A 23,906-nucleotide genomic window follows, 5' to 3' on the forward strand; every position below is an offset into this window, starting at 1 on the left:
TTCCTCCAATGTCTCTAATCTTCAATGTTTGACCAAGTCTTCAGCTAAGCGTTGATTACTGGCCATTGCCTGCAAGACCAAGTCAATAGTGAAAGGATAATGAAAGTTAATAACGATATTCCTGTTTTTCGGTGATCTTGATGCACTCCGAGGATTCTGCCTGCCAAGATCCATGGATTTTTTACCCATAACAAATGTCTAACACCTTCTGCCCAAAAATCCTAAGACATATTTATTGCTTTCAAGATACTTCTAATCATGTTGAGGAATGTTCCATTCCTCCTTTCTACTGCACCATTTTTCTTAGGGGAGTATGGTGCAGTAAGTGTTCTCTTAATACCCTCACCATTTTTCTTAGGGGAGTATGGTGCAGTAAGTGTTCTCTTAATACCCTCATTTGCACAAAAAGTATTGAACTCTAAGGAGGTAAACTCTCCACTCGTGTCTGATCTAAAAGTCTTAATTCTTAAACTATATTCATTAAGTATCTATTTCCATCTTGAGTCATGGGCAATATTTGACCACACAAATCAACTTAAACAACCTTTAGTGATGCATCAGCCATATACATAGACCGATCAGGAAATGATTGTCTATAATGCTTTCTTGTTAAGCAAACATCACACACTTGAGTTGGATAACTAATTAGATGTAAGCCTTTAACCATCTGCCTATTTATCATACCCTAAGTGTGTCAAAGTTGACATGGCCCAGCCTCCCATGCCATAGCCATGGTAGATTGTCCAGCCTAGCCTACATACATCGAGGAGAGCCTACTCTAAGACATCTTGTACAACCTATTAGTAGTTTTGGGGGCTTTCATCAATCACTTTCCAAAGCTTTCATAAAGCCATAAGAACTCGTTTCTCATTCTAAACTAAATCCCCCTTCAGTAGCATGTCCTAAACTAATAAGGATATTACTCCTTAAATGTACCACTTCCTCCGTCCCATTATAAGTGTAAACATTTCCTTTTTTATTTGCCCATTACAAGTATCCACTTTCAAAATTTATTAGTCAATTTTCAAGTTTACCTATAAACATACACAACTAACAATAATAAACAATATTTATGGACCCACTTTTCAATGACACTATTGTCATTTGGCAAGAAAAAAAAAGTAATTATTCAATCCACCTTAAACTTTGTGTTTTTCTAACCTAGACACTTATAATGGGAATGAGGGAGTATATATTATCATCAGTGGGCAATCTTTGTTCATCAGCTTTACCCTCTAAGATGACTATACCCTACCTAGTATTTACACACATGACCCATCCCCAAATCTCATGCTACCACTTAAATTCTTATCAAGTTCTGAGAACAATTAGAGATTACCTGTCATATGATTAGATGCTCCATCATCAAGATACCACTCAGACTCACCATCTCCATAATTCGAGGGAACCACTTTATGTTCATTTAAGAAGACCATCTCCTTCCCAGCTTCAACTTGAACCATAAACAAAGCAGGACCACTCTCTTTAGTCTGATTCACATTACTTGGTTTAGATTAGCTTTTTTGATCTTTAACATTTGTTCCCGGCCAATCAATTGCATAATGTCCAGTGAAATCACATTTAAAAATTTTGATCTTCGACTTATCAACCCACTTCGAGCCATTAAACTTATGATTTTTGCTCATTCAAAATCCCTTTTCTTGGCATCAAACTGAGACCCTTGTTCAGTTTCCCCTCATCTTTGTTCTTCCCATTTGACCATCAACTCTTGTTTTGCCAGTCAGCATACGTATACAACAACTAATCATTTTTAATTATTGTTTGCTTCTGTTTCAAGAACACCCGCTCATCAAATGCCTTTAATCACCCAATTACTTCTTCAAACATCATTGAATCAAGATCAACAAATTGTTCAATTGAGGCAACAATTTGAATGAATCTTCCTAGGATAACATTAAACAATTTCTGAACCAATACTTTCTCTTCGAGTGGTTGACCTAAATCGCTAGCTCTTGATGCTATTGCAATGGTCTTTCCTACAAATTTATCAATGTTGTCACCGTTTTTCATCACCGATGCATCAAACTCATTCTTTAATGTTTGCGAGTCTTTACTTCTTAACATGATCAATCCCCACAAATCATGATTTTAATGATGCCTAAATTTCTTTAGTTGTTGAAAGATGATCCATGTACATTGAAACTCACATTCAATTTAACGACCCAAATTTTTACAAGCATATTAAAACAAGGTACCACTACATTAGAGAATGTATTGAAGGTGGTCAATTATAAGTAGAGTTTGTAAGTGGAAAATCTACAAAAAACTGTCATTTTGACTAAAGCTTTATAAGGCTGAGGTTTGAAGATATTAGACAACAATTAGAGTAATAAACAATGAAAAGGTTTGGAATTAAGGGCGAGATTGCTAGACAAGTTGGAGGACTTGCTCTGTACTAATTCCAAACTTATGGGTGTAATAGGTAAATAGTTTGTTGACGAGAGAAGCGAACATTGAAGAGGAATGGTGCTATAGGTTTCATGAATCTGATTATTTGGAGGAGTATCATTCACCATTGTTGATCATTGAGTATACTTTCTTGCAAAAAGAGAATAAAAATCCAGTCCATTGGATTACTGATTGAACAATACGGGAGATCTTGAATCTACGCTCTCATACTGTAGAGCCCATTTTGTTTATGTAATCTTATGTATTATTCCTGTTGTTTGAACGTGCTTGTAATAATTTCTTTTGTCGTATGTTTGGGCCCGAGGCCTTGTGTTTTGAGCCCATTGGGCTTTTATGAATATAAAGAGTGTATGGCATGACCTCACTATATATAGGGCCCATACATCCCGTAACCTTTTAACAAAAATCTTATCCATCTAACTTACACTCAACTCACTCTCCTTAACAAATACCTCCATACATTAAGATCCGAGATCTAGGTTAACCAACTAGTTATTTCCGCTAGCTAGGTGGTCTAGATTGATTCAAGAACTATTGTTGTTGTTTGATCAATGTTTGAGGACCTACACATACCAATTTGCAATTTGATATCAAGAACAAGGAATTATTATTATTATTATTATTATTATTATTATTATTATTATTATTATTATTATTATTATTATTATTTTGAATTGTAAAATCTAATTACAAGAAATTCCGAATCTAACACTAATAGGGCCCTAACAAACGACCAACAAACTATTTACATATTAAGCCCGTAAGTCTGGAATTATTATAGAACAAGTCCTCCAACTTTTCTAACATATATATTGGGCCTTCATCATGTGGGTTTCCCTTAAATTGGTGACAGCCCGGGTCACCAGCGCTGTCTGCGATCACAGGAGAAAGCGACTTTTGTTAATGTGTATAACCGGTTATCTGAGCTTTGGTCTTAAAAATTAATGATCCTTTCCAAAAAAAAAGTCAGAATCACGCAGACAAGGACATTTAAACTCGTAATTTGTAAATAGTGTTTTCCTAATTTTTTTAACAACGTTTTGAATTACCCTCAATACCCGAGTGAGCATTTATGAGCCGGGATGTCAACTATCCATAGGGATTTTGATGTTGCGGGCCTGACAAACCCAAGAATACTATCAAGGAGGAAATTTATCACTATGGGAATACCCTCTTGAATCAGGTTTTAAACTTGAGATCTTAAAATCCCATTATTTAAATAGTGTTTTCCTAATTTTTTTAACAACGTTTTGAATTACCCTCAATACCCGAGTGAGCATTTATGAGCCGGGATGTCGACTATTCATACGTATTTTGATGTTGCGGGCCTAACAAACTCAAGAATAATATCAAGGATGAAATTCATCACTATGGGAATACCCTCTTGAATCAGGTTTTAAACTAGAGATCTTAAAATCCCGGCCATTATTTAACCATATCCTCATTCATGTTACCTATTGTGCATGGAATTTTCATCATTATATACTTTGCCTAATCTTTTTGTCAAGATCATAATCTCTGATCATAAATTTACACAAACCAGTACGCATTGAAAACCGGGAGAAAGAAGCACCATTTCTGCACTTTAATTTACTCTTTTGTGCTCTTTAATGCTACCAAGTTTTTACATTTTTCAGCTCTCTTTTCGTGTTGACGTTATCCTTTTTCTTTAGTTTCCTTTTTAGAGCAAGTGTAAAGCATGTGACAATGCATGGGAATAAATAGAGAAGTCTCTCTGTTACACGTTTGCTAAAAATACTAAAAATATGCTCCTTTTTACTAAACGTAAAGTCCTCCATTACAATTACCAAAAATACTTGTAACAAAGTTAGACAAAGCTCTCTCTCTATCGCTCTCTCTCTCTCTCCTTAACTTAATCCAGATCAACTGATCGATGATACAAAAAATAACTGGATTTCATTCATAGCTAGGAAGAACATTGTATGATGAAATTGTAATATATATTATTATTATTATTATTAAAAAGGTGATATGGATGTCTAGGAAGGACATGCTTTTGAAACCCTCCACTCCAGCCTTGCGCTGCTTTCTGTCTCCTTGTCTTTCTTTAACTCATCTCTTTTTCTGCTTTTCTCTCCTGATTTTTGCAGTGGTACCTGATTCTCTTTCACTAGCTCCCATTCAAAAACACAATTATATCAAAATGAGTAGTTCGGTCCATATATATACATACACGCACACACATATATATATATATATTAATCTATAACTTGTCACTGTGGCCTTCCCAATGTGAACTCCAGATTGGGCTTCTTGGCGGTTGATGAGCTCACTTCCGACAGTCTCTCATAATTCAGACCTTTTGAATTCATTTCCTTCTGATGAAAAGATGCAATTGTATCAAGAAATATACATTAATCTCTAGATATGATACTATATTTCACTACATATATTCATAATCATAGATTTAAAAGGAAAAGTACTTGGTATACTTGTTCTTGCATTATCATATTATGTTTTAACCGTCAAAATAAGCGAACACTCCTTAAATTATGGCCTTCAACCGAAGGCGTTAGTATTCTTGTTTTTATAGCACTGATCATCTTTATATAGTTTACATTATCTTAGTTGTTTGAATGCTGATGTCTTGAGCTTAATTTAAGAAAAGCATAATTGACCCTTAACTACTTTGGTTAATTGAGTCAGCTTTTCTGCTTTAGTCTTGCTCTCTTTCTTCCCACTTTTGAAAACATTCTTGTGCAATTTCAAATCTGGAATATATGTATATATTCCTAAGCAAAGCATAAAGCTACTAATTTCGCTTATAATAAATTAAATGTATCAAAAGTGGTGAAAGGAGATTTACTCATTTATTAAACTATAAAATTAATTTGAAAAAGAACTAAAAAGTCATATCTACCACAAGAGATGGTTTGTTTCCTTCAGAATCTCTATGTTCTCCTTGAAGCCAAGCTTCCCTGCTACATAGATAAGCATATTAACAAGGGAATATCATCTATTTGCACACTTTAGTAAATATCATGACCTATGCAGTTAACTCGGCCGATATATCGGTGATATATCACCGATATATCGGTTATCGGACCTAAGGTAAAATATCGGTGTAAAATATCGGTCAAAATATCATCGGCAATAATGACCGATATATCGCCGATATTTTGCTTCATTAATATCGGTTATATCACCGATTACTCAGTTTGGGCAATTTTTATGTTTTTTACTTACATGGTTCACTAGTTTATCTACGATTTCCACTACAAGGTGGTACTTCGAGACAAGATATCGACTCTATGGAGATTTCCGATGGATATTCCGACTCCGGCGCTGCAGACTCTGCCGGAAACGATGAAGAATGAAGGAGCGATGCTAGAGGCGGCTATGTGAAATGGTTTTTAGTTTTTTTAGGTTTAAACAAGTTAATTTTCACATTTGGCCCTCCTTCTTCCCTAGTTTACATAAAAGGTGTATAGATAGTTTGTGTATTGTAACAATTAACCACTCTATCCTTACTAGTTTACATTTTGGTTCTTAAACTTATAAGTTTATACATAAAAGTTATAAAATTAACATTATATGCATATTTAATATATCAACATATATATTTATGCATGATATTGATAACCGATATCTCACCGTGAAAAACGATATATCATGTATCGGTCCTTGACCGATATCCGATATTTTTCCGCATTAACTGCTTAGATCATGACACAGAAAGCTAGTTTCTCAGTACTTTTCATTTTACTATAAATAATGCTACAACCCAACCCATGTGAAATAGAGGAAAGATAAAGCTGTTTGATATCACAGACATAAGGTATAAAGATAGTTCACAAGAGAGCAGATTTGGCATCCACTAAATTTGCACACGAGAGCTTAGCTTTGACACTAAGTTTTTCAAGCTGTGGGTCCCACTTAGAATGGTCATGAAGCCCACCAAATTAAAGGGAAAGTGATATATGTTTCAATGGAGATCTATGATTTAATTGCAATTATGCTAAAAGGCCTCCTCTTTTAATTTACCTAGAATCTCCTTTTCAAACCACTTGGAAAGAATTTTATTAGCTGCCAAACTATTGAAAATCTCTACTCAAATAATTGATGGTACTACTGTCTAATTGAAGTCTAAACAAAGCATGTTAATACATTTTTTATATTCCAAAAACTCTTATCATTAATTGTTTCCGACATGCATTATTTTATTTACATATTCTGACCAAGTGACCATCACACAACAGTAAATATGTATAATGTTGATGAGCTGTTTTAGAATTTGTTAATGATTATGAGGGTTATTTTGGGTCATGAACAGGATTTCGTATTATGACATGTAACTTATAAAATGAATAGCAATAGCTAGAGGTAGAAAGTGAGCAGGCCCACAGGACCATAATATTGATCAATGGGTCAAAGGTTTTCCTGGAAATTGATATGCAGTTAAAAGTACTGCTACACAATGGCCTTTTTTTAATTGCATAAGTTTCAGAAAAGGCAAAAGTTGAATTATTTACCGTCAATTATTTTCTTTTATGTCCACATAAAAAGGGTTTATTTTTTTTTAACTGTGTACCATTTATTTCATCAAAAAAAGTTTGTTCACATTTCTTAAAGATAAAACCAAAGTGGAAATTTGAGTAAAAATAAAGTTTCACCTTGAAGAATTACTCCATAGACCATACGGGTAATCTTTCTCCTGATGAACACTTGACCTTCCTCCATTTTCAGCTGATACTTCTTTGGTTCTCGGGTTACGAATGTCAAATAACATATCATCAGAATTATCCCCCGATGAAGCATTTTCGTAAAGATCAGATTGCCCTAGTTAATGTTGAAAAGCAATTGGCCCAATCAAGTTAATAAATTGAAACTACAAGTTAATATTTGTTTATGAAAATGATGTCAATTCCGAAACAAAGCTTAACCTGAAGAAGCCGGTGCTCGGTCAGTTGTCTTTACGGTTCTATACATCTGCAACATAAAATAAGGTTCAGTTGCTTAGTTTAACATTGGCCAGTAAATTTTGAGATTTAAGGAAAATGTGATAGATATACTTTAATTATATGTCTTTCATCTGTAACAAAATGTTAAGGATTTTATATTTTTATTCTTAATATAGTAGCCAAGAGACTGTTACTAAGAAATATATCTTGATTAACTGTATTAATATATTACATGGCCTTATAAAGAAATACTTGAATATATGTTATTTTTTTTACAACAAGAAATAATCTTCCATGAAGCCTATATGTAGACCCTTTTGAGCTTATTTTCACCATACCGTATGAATGTAATATACATAAATGTCTATGATGCATGATATGTGTAAATCAAAAGTACGAACACGAGTAATTGATGAAGAGTACATGGTAGTAGTATATGCTACCGTGCATTGACAATATATTAGTGTGTGTATATATATACATACATACACACACGTGAGAGATAGAGAGTGAATCAATGTGTGTGTGTGTGTGAGAGAGAGAGAGAGAGAGAGAGAGAGAGAGAGGTGCATGTCTGTCCATGTGTAAGAGTATACGAAGTAACTTAACCATGGTTGATATATGTAATGCATGGTTAGACATATACAAACATATCATTGACTAATGATGGCGTTTTTGTACTCTCTCATATCTCAAGTTTCCTTCTGAAAAAAAGGATAAAATTATTATATTAAACCTTTCACTCTGTAGACTTGTCATGGCTTGGACCCTATATCACTGTGTTTTCAATTCCTCGGGCTTTGTCTTACTATACATCTCTCTCTCCTCTCTCCTATCTCTATCTCTCTCTCTATACATATATATATTTATATCATACACATACATATATATGTGTGTATGTTTAAAATTTTTATAGTATATGTACATATAAATAAAAGTATTTATATTATAAATGTGTAACTTAATATAAGCAGGGTTATTGGTTAGAGATGACTCTCTGCAGATAAACAAGCATTGGAAATTGAAATTCTTTGCAATTATTTGGAAATAATATAAATAAGTTCCTTCTAATAATGCAAAGTGCTTCTTTAGTGCTAAAGTCAAAAAGAAAATGATAAAATCTGAATCTTGGGTATATATTCCAGATTTCAGTATATAGCTGGTGCTCTTGACTCTTGAGTGTGTACTATATATTTATACACACTACACAAACAATGCATCTTGCAAACCATTCATCTTTAATTTTATTTTAAACTCTTCTTTAAAAAAAAATTATGTAGTGAGGCTAAGGATAAATTAATTAACCTGTAAGTGAGATTTAACATGTGACAAAGTTAGATCTTTCACGTCCATTAGCTCCAAAACTGACTTGGGTGTTGCTCCTAAAATCATTAAACAACAACATGATTACAATACACACAATAACTAAAACCAACTTATGAAGAAAATAATAATACTAATAAGAAAAAGAAATGTAATTAATATTACTTTCATGGCCGCCCAAAAGCTCAACAGCATGGACAAAACGAGCATGAAGAGTAGTAGTCCACCGCATCCTGGGTGCCCTCATGCTGCGCTTAGATGGGAACCTTGAAGACAAGAATCTTGATCGGACAATATTGTTAATATTATTGCCATGAATTATGGAACTAGTAGTAGAATTAGTGCAAGAATCTAACAAAGGTTGGTTCTTTTGGTGAGGATGAGCTAGTATAGGGAAATTAGGAGGGGTATTCTGGTAATAAACTGGAACCCCTCTTATGGGTCTCAAGAAACCTAAATCTGAGCTAAACCCATGATGATGGTTTTGGTTTTGGTGATGTTGGTAGGGATTATAGATATTATTATTAGATGTGACTGTGTTGGAGTTTTGGGAGAGGAGGTTATGGAAATGAGTTGAACCTGAAGGGTTAGATAAGGCTAACCCAAAAGAGGGTTGCAATTGTTGTGGCTGCTGCTGGTGGTGCTGGTGTTGGTGTTGGTGTGGGTGCAGTTGTTGTGAGTTTAAGGCTCGCTTCCATAAATTTCCTAAATCCAAATCTTGGTGATGATCTTGGTCAGTTGGTGTGGATGATGTTCTCCATGTTTTAGAAGTGGGTTTGGTGTTTGGTGGACTTATTTGAAGAGACAAGTCTGGTTGTGCTGGAAAGAGCTCCATTTCACTTACCAAGTTCTTCACTTTTTTTTCTACTTGATAAACAAATTGCCAAGATTTAAGTGAGTGACTTGGTAGAAGGAGTTGGAGCTTGTTCTTGCTAATATCTTGAAGGTTGTTAATGGTGGTCTAGCTTGTGAGAGTGTAACAATGAAGGAGGGTTTGTTTCTATTTTGTGATCTAAGGTGTTTGAAGGTATGATGATGATGGTAATGATGATAGAAGGTTTTCTGTTTTCCCTTTCTTGAGATGAGATTTGCTAATCAATGGTGAAATGGGAGTGGTTGTGGAGTTGTAGAGAGAGAGAGAGAGAGAGAGAGAGAGAGAGATGACAAGGTATTAAGTGAATGGTTGTATCTTTTGTGTGAAGTATATGTGAGAAAATGACACTTGAAGAGACTAGAGAGAGAGGGACTTTGTGTGTGTGTGTGAGAGAGAGAGATGCCTTCTTTTAGGTGGACGTGGGAGTAGGAAAAGAAGAAAGGGGAAAAAAAGATGAGAAAGGAAAAAAAAGGTAAATACGTTAGAGAAATGATTCCTTTACCATCTTTTCGTTTCTGCTAATTAATTTCTTTTTATATTGAATGAATATCTCACACTTCATCCCATCTTTGAAAATGACAATAAACCTTTATCTAACAGTAAAACGTTTTATTTTAATTTTTTTCACTATCTATTTTGGAAATACTATTTTGTGTGTGTGAAAATCAATGAGGTTTGGCTAGGTACTACTAACTATCAGAAAGTTCGAAAAGAGGTATTCTTTTAAGAAAGAGATCCGAAATATTCATAGGTTATATCAAAGATTTTCTTGCAGTGAGTGATTCTCCTGTCACAATTACAAAATTTATGTAATTATCTTACTTGAAACATGGTTTAATATATATGAGGCCCAAGGCCCATATCCAGTAACTTGAAGTTGTTATTTGTTACTCGTAATACTTTATAAGCGTTTGTTAAATCCAATTATTTGTAACTATCAAACTTGAAACCAAGGAGAAGTGACCTTACTCCCTACATAATTAATGTGGTTTGACGTTATAATTTGCTAGAAGAAGTGGACACGCCTCATACGATATGACAAGAAAAGTCAATGGCTAATAATGTTAATGTTTCACCACCTTGACATAATTATCTTCAATGAATTATAAGCACATGTATGTCATGGACTCATAGTTATCATTTAGTTTATCGGGTTGATATTCAAGCACGAAGCTGTTATCCAAGTTTGCAAAAGCTCGTTAGGTTGTAGACTTTATATTCCAAATAGATTGCAGTAAACCATCATTCAAAAAGATGAACCTAAAGGCCCCGGGCATGGTAATTTCATAGTGAGCTTGTGTGGGGAGACCCGATTTTCTAATGGAGAGCAATCTGAAAATATGTTCTGAAAGTATGCAATCTAAAAATATAATAATGTTTGTTTTACAAATTGGATATCGTATGCTCTAGCTAAAAAATTAGTTACCTATATCATACATATCAAGTAAATAAAAGTCATTTAACGTATGTAGACTGCTAAAATAATTGGTGGTGGTGTACGAACTGTGGAAGTGGGTGGTCATGTACGAACCTTGAAGGGCCCGGGCATGGTAATTTCATAGTGAGCTTGTGTGGGGAGGCCCGATTGTCTAATGAAAAGCGGTATCCCAATGTGTGATTACGGTGAATTAAATTTTCTTGCTTATCAAATTTGAGTTAATAAATAGGATCATAACCAAGTTAGGGTTGGACATGACTATTTTGAGACTAATGTACGTGATCATGTTTTGACATACAGTCATAAATATATATATATATATATATATATATATATATATATATATATATATGATCATGTTTTGACATACAGTCATAAATATATATATATATATATATATATATATATATATATATATATATATATATATATATATATATATAAAGTTTTCTAAGGTGTTGTTTCTTTTTTAAGACAAAAACTGTCTGTAATATGATTTCATCTGATTTCATGTCTGTAACTGAAAATGTAGTCTGAAGGTATGCAATCTGAATATATACTAATGTTTGTTTTATAAACTGGATATCGTCTGCTTAAGCTAAAAATAGTTACCTATCATACATATCATAGTAGATAAAAGTCTTTTAACGTCTGTAGACTGCTAAAATAATTGGTGGTGGTGTACGAATTGTGGAAGTGGGTGGTAGTGGACGATTGGTGGTAGATGAATGTGGTAGGCGGTGAACGGTGGTGTTGGACACTAAGTGGTGGTGATGGACGGTCGTTGTGGGCGACGGTGGGTAGTGGTGGTGATAGAAGGTGGTGGTGGTGTGTGGTTAACGGTGGTGGTGGCAGACAGTGGGCCGTGGTGGTGGTGGATGATGGGTGGTGGTGATGGACGGTGGTTGTGGCCGACGGTGGGCGATGATGGTGATGGACGGTGGTGGGGGGGGGGAGGGCACACGGTGGGTGGTGGTGGGGGCGCACGGTGGGTGGTGGTGGTGTTGGACATTGGGTGTTAGTAGGATGTTAAGAAATGTGAAGAATGTGGATATTACCTTATTTTTTAAGACCTTATAAGTAGTTTTCATATATTTTTTTAAATAAATTGTTTTTAGAGACTTATGTCCGCGCGCCCGTGGACATAAGCACATTGCATATCTTTTAAGCAAAAACAAACATAACCTAAGCATCCATGTCTACGTTCATTGTTTTTGGTTTTATATTGATTCAATCCTTTGAATTGGTATCAAACTCACCATTAAGAACTGAATAATTGACGATCGTGATCGCCACCAAGAATTGCGAGCCACCATCACTCTTGTTAAATGACATATCGATACACACAATTAGCGTATTTACGAAGAAAAAATCAATGGGAAATAGCGCACCGCCATCGAATGGTAAAAAATCTAGGTGGTCACAAGTTCAATGCACGATGCTTTCATCCAAAAACAATAGCTTATGGTCTCTACGTATGAACATAGTTCTTCGTATTCAGAAAGTCTGGGATGTAATCAAATCGGGTTCTATCGATCAAGATAAAATGATCTTGGTGTCAAAGTTAGACTAGTTAAGGATGAAACACACGAAATTGATTGATGACTACTCCGGTAAGTTGTGTATGATAGACTCCAAATCTGCAGCTTCGGGTCAAGTCATTGATAAGCGAGGGTTAATCAAGAAACCCCTCAATAGTGTTCCAAGGCCAAAGTATATTCATATCGTAACATCGCTCAAACAAATTGATCCGACCTTTGGAAAATAATAAGAAATTATCTTTAACAACTTTAGCACATGAAAAGAGTAGATCAAAAGCCAAAAAGATCATTGTTTGATTTGTAGATAAGCTTGACAAATGAGTACACGGTGATATAAATTTAATTTCCTGCTTATACTAGTGGTCACACGTTCATGAAGCGGTTGCCGACTACAAATAAAGTCATATCAATGAAGGTAAAAATGTTATTAGTCAATCATACACGAGCCCGTTAATGATTGATTACCATAAAAACTATTCTTGCATTAAATAACTAATATTGAATATCAAAATTATAAAGAAGAAAAACTACAAAGTGCTTAAACTATTTAAATTCAACAACAAAAGGGTTGATAATAACCAAACAAAAAGGGGTGTATTAGAACCACATAACGTGGGGTGAACAAGTAAGTCCTAAACATTTTATATGAAGGCTTGTAAGTCCGTATGGCAAGTAAGTCCATTCGGGGTGATACTGATAAACACAAACTATGCTCAAGGTATGATGGACTTTGTAATTTTTTGAATTAAATGAGGACCACATAAGTATTGTGCTTAATACATACCTTAACGTATCACGTTGACATCAAAATACTTGTTAAGTTTAATGTTGACAAATTATATCTACAATCGACTTTGGGTTTTTGGCATAATAATATTAAAATAGAAATGTGATCTAGGACGTTATCGATCAATGTGATTCCAAGTTGTGATTTTTCTCGCCAATATATTAAAGTCATTAGAAAATTCTATAATTATTATTGTTATATAATATTAATTTCATCTTTACTCCTATCTTTTTCATTTTTTCTTGTTTTATTTAATGCTTTAACTTCAAAATATTGTATTTTCGTAATTTTAAAACATATGAAAATGCCAAAAAGATTTTAAGTTTTGATGTGTTCGTACATATTTTATTAAACCTTTGTTTTATTCAAAATCATGGGTTTTTTCGTCAAGGTCGTTCATACATAGTTTGTTGGAAAACCAGGACTTAAACAAATCATTTACAAGTTGAGGGGTTATGTTTTGGAAAAGAAAGTCTTCTTTGACCCTCAAAGGGTATGTGAACGAATCTTATTCGCTCTAAGTTTTGTGCAGCTGTACGTGGACAGGTAGATCATGGTCAAGTCTCCTGGGCTGCAGAGACTGAAGTTGCAAATATTGAATCGCTTAAAAGAAAACGAGAACTTGACAATTGGCAGTTGAACCTAAAAATGAACTGATCGTGTCTGAAGATCAGTCTAAAGACAAAGGAAGCACACCAGTCGGCCCAAGAAAGTCAACAAAAGAAAATAAGATGTCGACCCTTCCGCATATGATTTTCTAAAATTTGTTGATGCCGATCCTTCCCAAAAAATAAGATTTAAGTTCAAGTCTTCAAGTATGGAAAACAAAAAAATGTCCAAGATCCAATATCGTTCAAGCTCTTGGATCAAGACAAGTACTAAATTTTAGGAAATAAAGACGTAGCAAAGAACTTGATGAATGTTCCTGGACACACTCAATCCTAGAGGGAGATTGTAGGGCTAATATTCTATATTATTATTAGGATTGTGTATGTCTTTTTATTTGATAATAGTCGGTGTGTTACGTACTCAGTATGTTTATTTTGTACAGACGAAATGTAAGAGTTGGAGAAATGGGACCCTATTAAAGGGTCACTTTAACCATTTCTCCACTAACTCTCCTCAACACTCTTAGAAAATAAAACACTCTAAGGAAATAAAGAGAACTTTTTCTCTCATAAATAAATAAAAGTAATCGAATCGAGGCATACCATTCGAGTTTGACCGTTGACCCATTGACTTTGACCAAAAAAATCCAATTGAATCGAGTCAAACCATTCGAGTTTGACGACCCGTTGACTATGAAACAAAAAAAACTTTTCTTAGTTAAGAAAAAAAAATGTGTCTTACATTCCTAAGCTTGAAGGAAGTCTAAATATGAGGGAAGGCCAAAAGGACATATTAAAAGAGGAATTCAACATGTTTAATCGTATTAAAGGAGAATCGGTTGCCTCTCTTATCAATGGATATGAGTCACTCGTCACAGAAATGAGAAGTGCCTGTATCATCAATGATTTGTCAGGGATCAACATGAAGTTGTTGAATTCACTGCCTTACACATGGTATGGCAGTGTGGCAACCATCAAGAGAACCACATATCTGAATACCAAAACACTCTCAGAGTTGACTTCTACCATCAAGTCTTTTAAATCAATGGATGACAAGCTCCGAGTAAACAATCAGTCCAAAGGAAAAAAAAAGTTGTGACTAGTGTTGCAGGTGGAAGTAGTCAAGAAAATCTTATCCTTCCATAGGTATACGCACACTTGTGCTCTCAAACTTGTATTAAAAAGGTAGAATTCTATAGAACTCATAATGCTGCATTGATGGATGAAAATCTTATCCTTAAATGTCAGAATGACGATTACAAGAAGGCGAAAAGATTTTTACCACTAGGACTAAAACTCACAATAATGATGTGGCTAAATTAAATGAGAAAGTGTTTCAGTCTAACAAACTAGCTGAGTTTCATGAAAGACGCGTTGTAGAGTTAAATGCTAAAATTGAAAAGCTAGAATTAGACTTAGCATAAAGAAAAATAGTCGTTGTAAGATTTGAGTTAGCCTCTGATAAATTGAATAGGATTATTGGGGCACAGATTGGGGTGAAACAAAAGACAAGTATAGGCTACGACCACACGGCAATTCCACTTCCATTTAATGAGAATTATACTAGACTACCTCATTTTGGCTTCTATACCCCACCCGAGGACGAAATGGTATATGGTATTGGTCATGTGCCAAAACCAAAGACACTTATTCCTCCTGTCTCCAAAACTGTTAATCTCATTCCTTCATCAGTTAATTCTAGTAGTAATTTATCTTGTTCAGCATGTTATATTGAAGAAAGTGGGTCGGTGGAAACAGAGATGAGTTGTGATTGTGAAACTGTTTATGATGAAACCCGTGTTGTAAATTGTGTCAATGTCAAAAGTCCTGTTGTGGGGAACATATCAAATTGTTCATCATCAAGTTGTAAGTCTAAGCATAATTCAAGTAAAAGCAAAATTTTTAAAAGTAATAATCAAACGATTACTTTATGTAAATATGTACCACCAAATAAAACATCATTTTTCCAAACAACTAATCATTCACAAAGTCCTCAGTCATACAATTGTTTTGATAACAACTACTATGGTCATTATCAACAAAAATTTGATGATCCATATTACACTAATGTTTTTGATGATCGGAGTCACATATCAAATGGATTTTACAATCATGTTTCTTTCCATGGATCACCTTTCCCACCGCACCAACCATATTATAGTTTTGATAATTTCTATGGCTACTTGATATTCAAGGAGAAAATGTTGTTTTGTTTGTGGTCATTCTTCTCACCTTGCAGGACATTTCCAGCACTGATTCAAGCAACAACTTGATATTCAAAGGCGGCTTATTCAGTCTAAAAAAGGAGCTTTTAGTAGCCTTGATTCAAGGACTGATCAAGCTGATAGTGAAGCCAGTGAAGTGGATGTGAGATCCAAAGTTAATAAAGTTAAACTCAAAATGAAACCTTTTTGGAAAACTAAAATGGATAAAATCAAAAAGGATTCCAAGACTTTAAAGTCCAAGGATTCACCAAAAACAATTTTAAAATCAAGAAAAGAAAAGTCCAAAATTGCCAAAACCAAGGAACAATTTTTTGTTTAGATTCCTTACGACTGTTCTTCAAGCCATGAGCCGCCAAGAAGTAAATGGTTTTCAGGTAACAAAATCAAGTTTGGTCAGTTTATGGTTGACCTTCCCGAGACAAAAATGCCTCGGGAACCCATGTCTATTTAAACACTTAGTGCGTGCAGGGTCAATCAAGGAGGATTATAAAAAGTATTCGATACTTAGATAGTGGTTGCACCCGGCATATGATGGGAGACGAACCCTTGCTATTTGATGTTAAACCATTCGATGGCGGATCCTAGTCTTTCATAAGCGACATGGGACTACAAACTTCAAGGAAGGGAATGTTTCATACGGTGCTTTGTGCTACAACAACACTAAACTTGTTCAAATGGCTTAACCACAACTTGTCAAGCGTTTCTCAAACTCACCTCGTTCAACTACTTCTCTCAAGTGATGGATCCAGCATCAGCTGCTGGGTTTCGGTTTGAATCCCTTCAACTTTGATATACAATTTGATAATACATGTTTAGGATAGTCAATATGACAAATTGATATACAACTTTGATATAGAATATTAGATCTACAAAATTTTCTAACATACATGTGCTAGTGTTTTGTGATAGATCTGGTAAGAAGAAGGCCTACACACAATCTGCTTGGGTTCAAACGCCTAGTATCTTGTAAATGGGTTAGCTACCCTGGTATATTTGAAAAGTGCTAAATCCACATACACTACTTATACTACGTATACTACATATACTATTGTCACACCCCAACTTAGGGCCTAGAAGTGTAACTACAAGTTGGTACCTGATGACCGTCGTTTGAGTCAATCAAAAACCTAATTATTCTAAATAGTTAGAGCAAGTAGGGTATCGTATCACAAGGAGTATGTGGTTAATGTATTCGTGTAAACAATTCCAATATTATGAAGTAACAGATTTAATGCTGATCACACAAGCAATTAAAGTGAATTTATAGAACTAAGCAACAAACGAACAAGCGAGTTGTAAACAGTTAACAAAGCAAATCTCACCCGGGAATTCAAGTAAGCAACCAAACAGTATCTCATGCAACCTAACAGATTTATTATTAATGATTAACTAAAAACTGATTAACCAGACAAAACCTTAGACGTCAACAATCACTTTACACACAGCACTGGTTATCAAACGGTCCTTGCCAGTGTGACTCAGTTAAGGGTAATTGTACGTTTTGTTGATTCAATCTAACCAAACCGTTACATGACTAATTATCTAGCAACTGGTAACAGATCGTTCAGACCAACGTAAACCTAAACCGACCGAACACATAGAAATACTAAACATCAATAATCATATATCAATCTTTCAATAACAAAACATAAGTATTCTTAATCACATGAGAAAAACTGTAAATGGTTACAAACTATACATCCCGGGTGCGATTCTAGGAGATTAGCCGAGCCGAGACATCATCAAATCTTCGATACGGATGATATGGATCATGTGGAAGGTCTTGGCACGAGCTAGGATAGTGTAAATCGCCTATAGGAACTGCTGGAATCGCCTCTTGGTCGTCAAAAACGAAGTTAGGGTTTTCAATGATGAAAAAGATGATAATAAACATAATTTCCCGTCTACACACCCGTCGTGGTACGCGATGGCTATATCACAATCTCATCGCGTACCGCGACCTAAGAAAACCTCATATTCAGATTCCTCTCGTCGAGAAACCAAAAATTCATATATTATGGCTCCCGTAACTCATTTTCTAGCCCAGGATATGCCCGTTTTACTTCTTGGTCGCGTTTTGTCAGCCTCTATTGTTTAGTTTTAGCATCGACTTATGATTTCTCATCCATACTCTTCCCGAATCCTTGTAACTTCCCAAAACCTCAAATCATGCTTCGGTCTTCCCGAGATATCATTCCACGCTCGTACAAGTCTCTCATTTAGCATCTTTAACGATCAATGACCTGAAATACAAAAGCACGTATGAAGTACCAAAGTTCTAACAATATACTCAATAAAACTACATAATTAATACAGTAATATATATACACAATACCTGACCATCACATCCCCACACTTATCTTTTGCTTGCCCTCAAGCAAAACTCTAAAGCAGACATCAACCTCCATAATAGGTATGCAGATTATCGCCATTAATACTAGTAAGGTTTAAAGTCATACCCAGTTTCCCAGACTGACACTATTTTTAGATTGACATCTCACAAATACGGTTAAATGCTATAATAAAAACAATAGAGCCGCCCAGACAGGTGTACTTTGTTTCTGGATAAGCACACATGCTCATACCACTCGTAATATAACATCTCTCCTCTTGGTTTAATATATGGACTAGCAAAAGATGTGCCAGTATCACTCAGCTCTCAATATCACTCATACGTACATATTAATCCATCAAGCTGCTTTGGCACAAATGCAAATCAAGAGGTCTTTAAAAGGGTTGTAACGGGGCCAGGTGTAAGGGTATGGAAGGGAAATATTTAAGTAGCTCAAACGATCCGACCCGGATTATTACAAAACATCTAAATAAACGAAACAACTGTACAACTAACTGACTAATTATATACATCTAAATAAGCAAACTATCAACATACTGATTTCACAATTTTTTTTTAACTTAACGAACTTCAACAAACTACATAATACATAACTGAATATAAACAGACATCTTTTTGTCTTTTTCTCAATTTTTTTAAAGCATAATAACGTGATGCTTAACAATAAGATAAATACAAATACAAAATAAAAGCAAATACAGTTACAAATAACCCTATTAAGCCGGATCGTCTCGTAACATAATGTCGGGGTTAAACAAACGAAAAATCTGTCCAAGAAATGTTTTCTAAGGGACCCAACCCCCCGCCCCTCACATTAACCTCACCTCATATGTGTAATAATGAGGCCCCAACCCACCAGTACCCACACTCACGCTCATCCAGACGAGGCTTCACCTAGTTGCCTCTATCACTTTTGCATTTTGCCAACTGTGATCCCGTAATCCATGAACATCAGTGAAAGCACTCAAATGACATGTGTGTACTATATATTATATGTGTATTATATATATATATATATATATATATATATATATATTTGGGTCAACTCACACACGTACCGGAGGAATAGGGTTGACGATATAAACATGTGTACCTGTCCACATGACTCGTTATCCCCGCCTAAACGACCCCGTTTTCAACTATTCGTAATAAAAACATTTGTGAGTAAGACTAATGAGACGCTGAAAAACCAACCATGACCAGAAACCTATGACTTGGCATTAATGGCAATAATTAACAGTTAACAACTTTGGTTTCTGAACACTCTTTGAGGTACTATCGGGCTAAAATTTTTCAAATTTCCCCCATCCCCACACTTGAGGCTTACATTGTCCTCAATGTAAGAACACTTAACATTGTCCTCAAAGTTAAAAATGATAGAACGGTTAATAAACATTTGAGGGACGGGGTTGAAATTGACTTTTTGACTATTAAGCAATTTTAAAATTTCGGGGGTCAGGTGTGGCGGTTCTACTAACAATTATACAATTACACTTTTAACGTTTAAAGTAATAAAAACAAAATAAATTATGAAACTGAAATCACCAGATATCAACGGGACTGGAAGAGGATCAGTCGGCTCGCGAACCCTCAGAAACACTCGTATACTCTCGTCTCATCCAATTACCAAACTAACAATCGAACCTGCAAAATCTCGAGACGTGTAGAAGCAAGCTTCTCACAAGTGTAAGACATAGGTCTTTTAAGAGTTATTAAAACGATTTTTTGTTAATTTTAATAAAACAATTACCTAGCCAAATTAAGTCGTTTCATAATAAATTCTGTTAAATTAGTTAAAAACGTTAAAAGACCTAACTCACTTTCGTAGGAATCACGATTGCATTTAGCGTATGCAACAAGCCCTTTAAACCCCCCGGTAGCCCGGGTGGAGGAGTGAGGTCTCGTGAGGGTTTATAGTGAAAAACACCCACAAAGTTCGGTTACAACAAAATATACACGTACCTGGATTAACCACAACAAAAAGAACATGAAAGCAATTTGGGTAGCTAAACGGACGCATCAAAATCCCAACTTTTCTCGTGGTGTGGTATCCCCACACTTAGCTTTTGCTATGATGGTACGCTTGAAATACAATTAGTAATATAAAAAAATTCAAAATTTAAACTAAAAATATACAAAATGTACAATTACCACCCTTTTGAAACTTTTATGGCATTCAAGGTGGGCGTCTGGCCCGCTCCCGTGCAACCTTCTCATTATAAGCACGCTTTTCTTCAATCATTTGTTGCCAGTCTTCCGATAGGGCAGGATCTGATCCGAACATCCTCAATCTCCATTCTCGATCATTTTGTTTGGGTGGCTGTCTCACTTTCTTCTTCCTTGGTCGGTTACCTTTCTCTTCCACCTTTTCACTCTGTAGTTTCTCAAATCCCTTCTTATCTATCCTGTCAATCACAAAACATTCCTCTTTTCTACGATCCTTGTCCAAGGATACACATTTGTCAACAAGAGGGTTAGTAGAATTTTCAAAACAATAATAACCGTTTATCACGGTCTCCACACTTGATTCCCAAAACCCCCTTAGCACAATCAATTATCGCATGTGTTGTGGCGAGGAATGGCCTACCTAATATGACTTGTGGTTGTGTATTATTCCCACGTTTAGCATAGTCAAGTACAAGAAAGTCTACTGGGTAGAAAAATTCCTCCACCTGAACCATTACATTAGTCACCATGCCCCGGGGAAGTGTATGAGTTTGGTCCGCCAACACCACGGTGGTGTTTACCCTTTCTAATGGGCCAAATTCATATTGATCATATAAACTATCGGGCATGATACTAACACATGCTCCCAGATCTAGAAGTGCCCGATCAGTTTTAAATTTCCCAATTTGAATTGATAAAAGTGGCACTCCTGGGTCTTGGAGTTTACTTGAGGTGGTATTATTCTCCACCTCCTCATCTCTCATGTTGGTCAATTTACCATTTAAACATTTTTCACGTGTGCAATTTTCACAAAAAGACATTTCATATGTTTTTGGTTGTGATTCATTTTGGAAAATTGATTCATTTTTACCGACACAATCACTCTCACCACTAAAATCTTCCACCACCCCCTCAACAAATTGTGGTGGTGAATTCACTTCAACACTAGAAATTTCAAAATGAGGTTAAAGACTTACAACATTGATGTGCACATTGTTTCCCTTCTTGGAGCTTGAGCAGTAATGGTTCGGGTTGACTGTAGTATCACTCGGGAGTTTACCTGCACTCTTTTGAAACTTTGCCATATCTGCTGCGAGCTGACCAATTTGCTTTGACATTGCCCCTGCTGACTTATCATGTAACTCAAACTGTTTCTTCGTTTCAGCCTTATGATCTGTCATAAACTTCATCAATGCATCCAACTTTGAGTGCACCGACTCATCCGCATTTCCCGAGGACCCCCTCTGCTGGTCCTGATTACCCGATGAATTTCCACCCCGGTTACCGTCTCTGTTATACCCCCGATTCTGATCATACGAACCTTGCTGATAAACGCTCTTATGGTAGTTACCCTGCGATCTGTTCTGGCTCGATCCCTGAAAGTTCGGGTTTAACTGAGAAGACGCGTTCCCGTAACGAAAATTTGGGTGATTCCTCAGGCCCGGGTGATACGTGTTCGAATTGAACCCTTGGCTTTTGGAATCCCCGTAAGCATAATTAACTTCCCCGGTGTCATCTTCCTCATCATCATAATACTCGGGGCAATTTTCTGCCTTATGCCCGAGTTCACCACAATCTTCACAGACCGAGAATTTAACACCAACTTTCCCGACCTCTTTCTTCTTACCCTTTCTGTACCCAGCCAGTTCACGTTCTAACTCGGCAATTCTTTCAGATTCGCTCGTGACTGACTTAACTAATTTTGACGAATTACCACGTTTTCGTCTTTCGGCTGCTGCTTCTAACTTGGAATCTTCACACATAAACTCTAAAAAGTCCCAGTCATCTTCCTCGGGCTGATTCAACAACTGACCATTACACGAGGCTTTAAGATGCTTTCGGTCCTCGTATGTCAACCCATCAACGAAGCATTTTACCAGTTCCCACAATTCGATCTGGTGATGTGGGCATTTCCTGATCATGTCTTTATATCTGGTAAAAGCTTCATGAAATAACTCACCAAGTAACTGTGAAAAGTGACGAATATCGGAACGGGCCTCGGTAGTCTTCGACTGTGAATAAAACTCGTTTAGAAAAACTTGTTGCATCTCGGCCCAGTTTCTGATGCTGTGAGTCGGTAGCGAGTTAAACTGATGTGGGTATAATGATGCTCTCACAACTAAGCTTTAAATTTATTAAAAAAGAATCCAAAAGAAACCACACAAAACCGGCAAGTGTACCAATCACTAATAGTATAGCACTATGGAAGTCCGAGTATCGAACACAAGGACACTTGAAAACGTTTATAATCACTAAACCCTTACCAAGACTCACCTAAGAATATTTATATGATTTTTAATAATTAACTACTTAACCTAACTTACTTTAACTATATTAATTAACTAGACTTAACTTAACTTAACTAAACACTCGATAAAACTTAGAGACTTAACTACAATCGGAGAAAAACGTCTACCTAGGTAAGAACTAACAATTTTAGCCAATCATAATCAATGAAAAGTAGATAAAATAGATATAAATGATAAACATGCTCATATAAATCTTATTACAAAAGGTTTGAATGCTTAAAAACCAAAAACGAACTCACAAACGTTAAAATAGTCAAAACCGACAACCGAAGGATAAAAGATGTAACCGTAAGCTTGTCCTCCTTGGTTTCTCCTGTAGAGCAGGTGTGGGATGGATGGAAACTTGAATAAAATCGTTCATAGGGTTTTAGGGTTTATATATATGTTTAATCACCTCCTTCCTAATATAAAATAGGTTAAAACAAGCCCACTAGGCCCACTAGAAGACAAAATAGACGTGGTAGATGATTCTTGAACATTCTTGGCAGCCTTGGGACATGTTGGAATCTACCACATGCTTCTTGAATGGTATGACCTGGTCGCGTAGCTCGGCCATGCCATTTTCTGACGTTTTTCGACTTCCAACTCGTTATCTTCGTGCGCGCGTACCGGCTTCATCCTAGCTCCGTTTTAGCTGATTATTTTCCGTTTAACTCTTTTTCTCACTCTCTTCAACATGGGACCTATCATATACACAAATATTTAATTTCATGCAAGAAAAAGATATATTCGTTAACAGTTTACGCACAAAACGACACAAAATCGGAATAAAACTCCATGTGTTTTGCAACACATCATAAACCAAAGTTTTGCTTTGTCTTTTAGGGAAAATTGGAATAACCGCAACTGGATTTCATCTTGATCAAACGTACCGTCACCAATAGACCCGCAGATAGCCGAAAAATCAATTAAGTGTGAATACGGGTCTTC

At 35.7% G+C, this 23,906-nt stretch overlaps 2 protein-coding genes across 5 annotated transcripts; both read right to left on the minus strand.

Moving 5' to 3' along the window:
* Nucleotides 1-4,518: 4,518 nt before the first annotated feature.
* LOC143583643 (putative transcription factor KAN2) lies at nucleotides 4,519-9,791 on the minus strand. 4 transcript variants are annotated; one of them, XM_077065892.1, is made up of 6 exons: nucleotides 8,841-9,791; nucleotides 8,658-8,734; nucleotides 7,335-7,380; nucleotides 7,065-7,230; nucleotides 5,312-5,369; nucleotides 4,519-4,766 (listed from the first exon to the last, which is right to left on the minus strand). In XM_077065892.1, the coding sequence occupies exons 1-6, from the start codon at nucleotides 9,508-9,510 to the stop codon at nucleotides 4,665-4,667; spliced, it is 1,119 nt and encodes a 372-aa protein (XP_076922007.1). In that variant the 5' UTR covers nucleotides 9,511-9,791; the 3' UTR covers nucleotides 4,519-4,664. The 4 variants fall into 4 exon arrangements, with proteins under 4 accessions (XP_076922007.1, XP_076922006.1, XP_076922004.1 ...); XM_077065891.1 differs by having other exon boundaries at nucleotides 5,312-5,372; XM_077065889.1 differs by having other exon boundaries at nucleotides 4,519-4,769; nucleotides 5,312-5,372; nucleotides 8,841-9,790.
* Nucleotides 9,792-20,186: 10,395 nt separating this feature from the next.
* LOC143583645 (uncharacterized) lies at nucleotides 20,187-22,643 on the minus strand. Its single transcript, XM_077065893.1, has 2 exons — nucleotides 20,653-22,643; nucleotides 20,187-20,463 (listed from the first exon to the last, which is right to left on the minus strand). The coding sequence occupies exon 1, from the start codon at nucleotides 22,587-22,589 to the stop codon at nucleotides 21,633-21,635; it is 957 nt and encodes a 318-aa protein (XP_076922008.1). The 5' UTR covers nucleotides 22,590-22,643; the 3' UTR covers nucleotides 20,187-20,463; nucleotides 20,653-21,632.
* Nucleotides 22,644-23,906: the final 1,263 nt, after the last annotated feature.

Source organism: Bidens hawaiensis, unplaced genomic scaffold, assembly GCF_021521415.1.
Source record: "Bidens hawaiensis isolate Kalapana, Puna unplaced genomic scaffold, B.hawaiensis_p1.1 tig00032478_1, whole genome shotgun sequence".
Classification (NCBI taxonomy): domain Eukaryota; kingdom Viridiplantae; phylum Streptophyta; class Magnoliopsida; order Asterales; family Asteraceae; genus Bidens; species Bidens hawaiensis.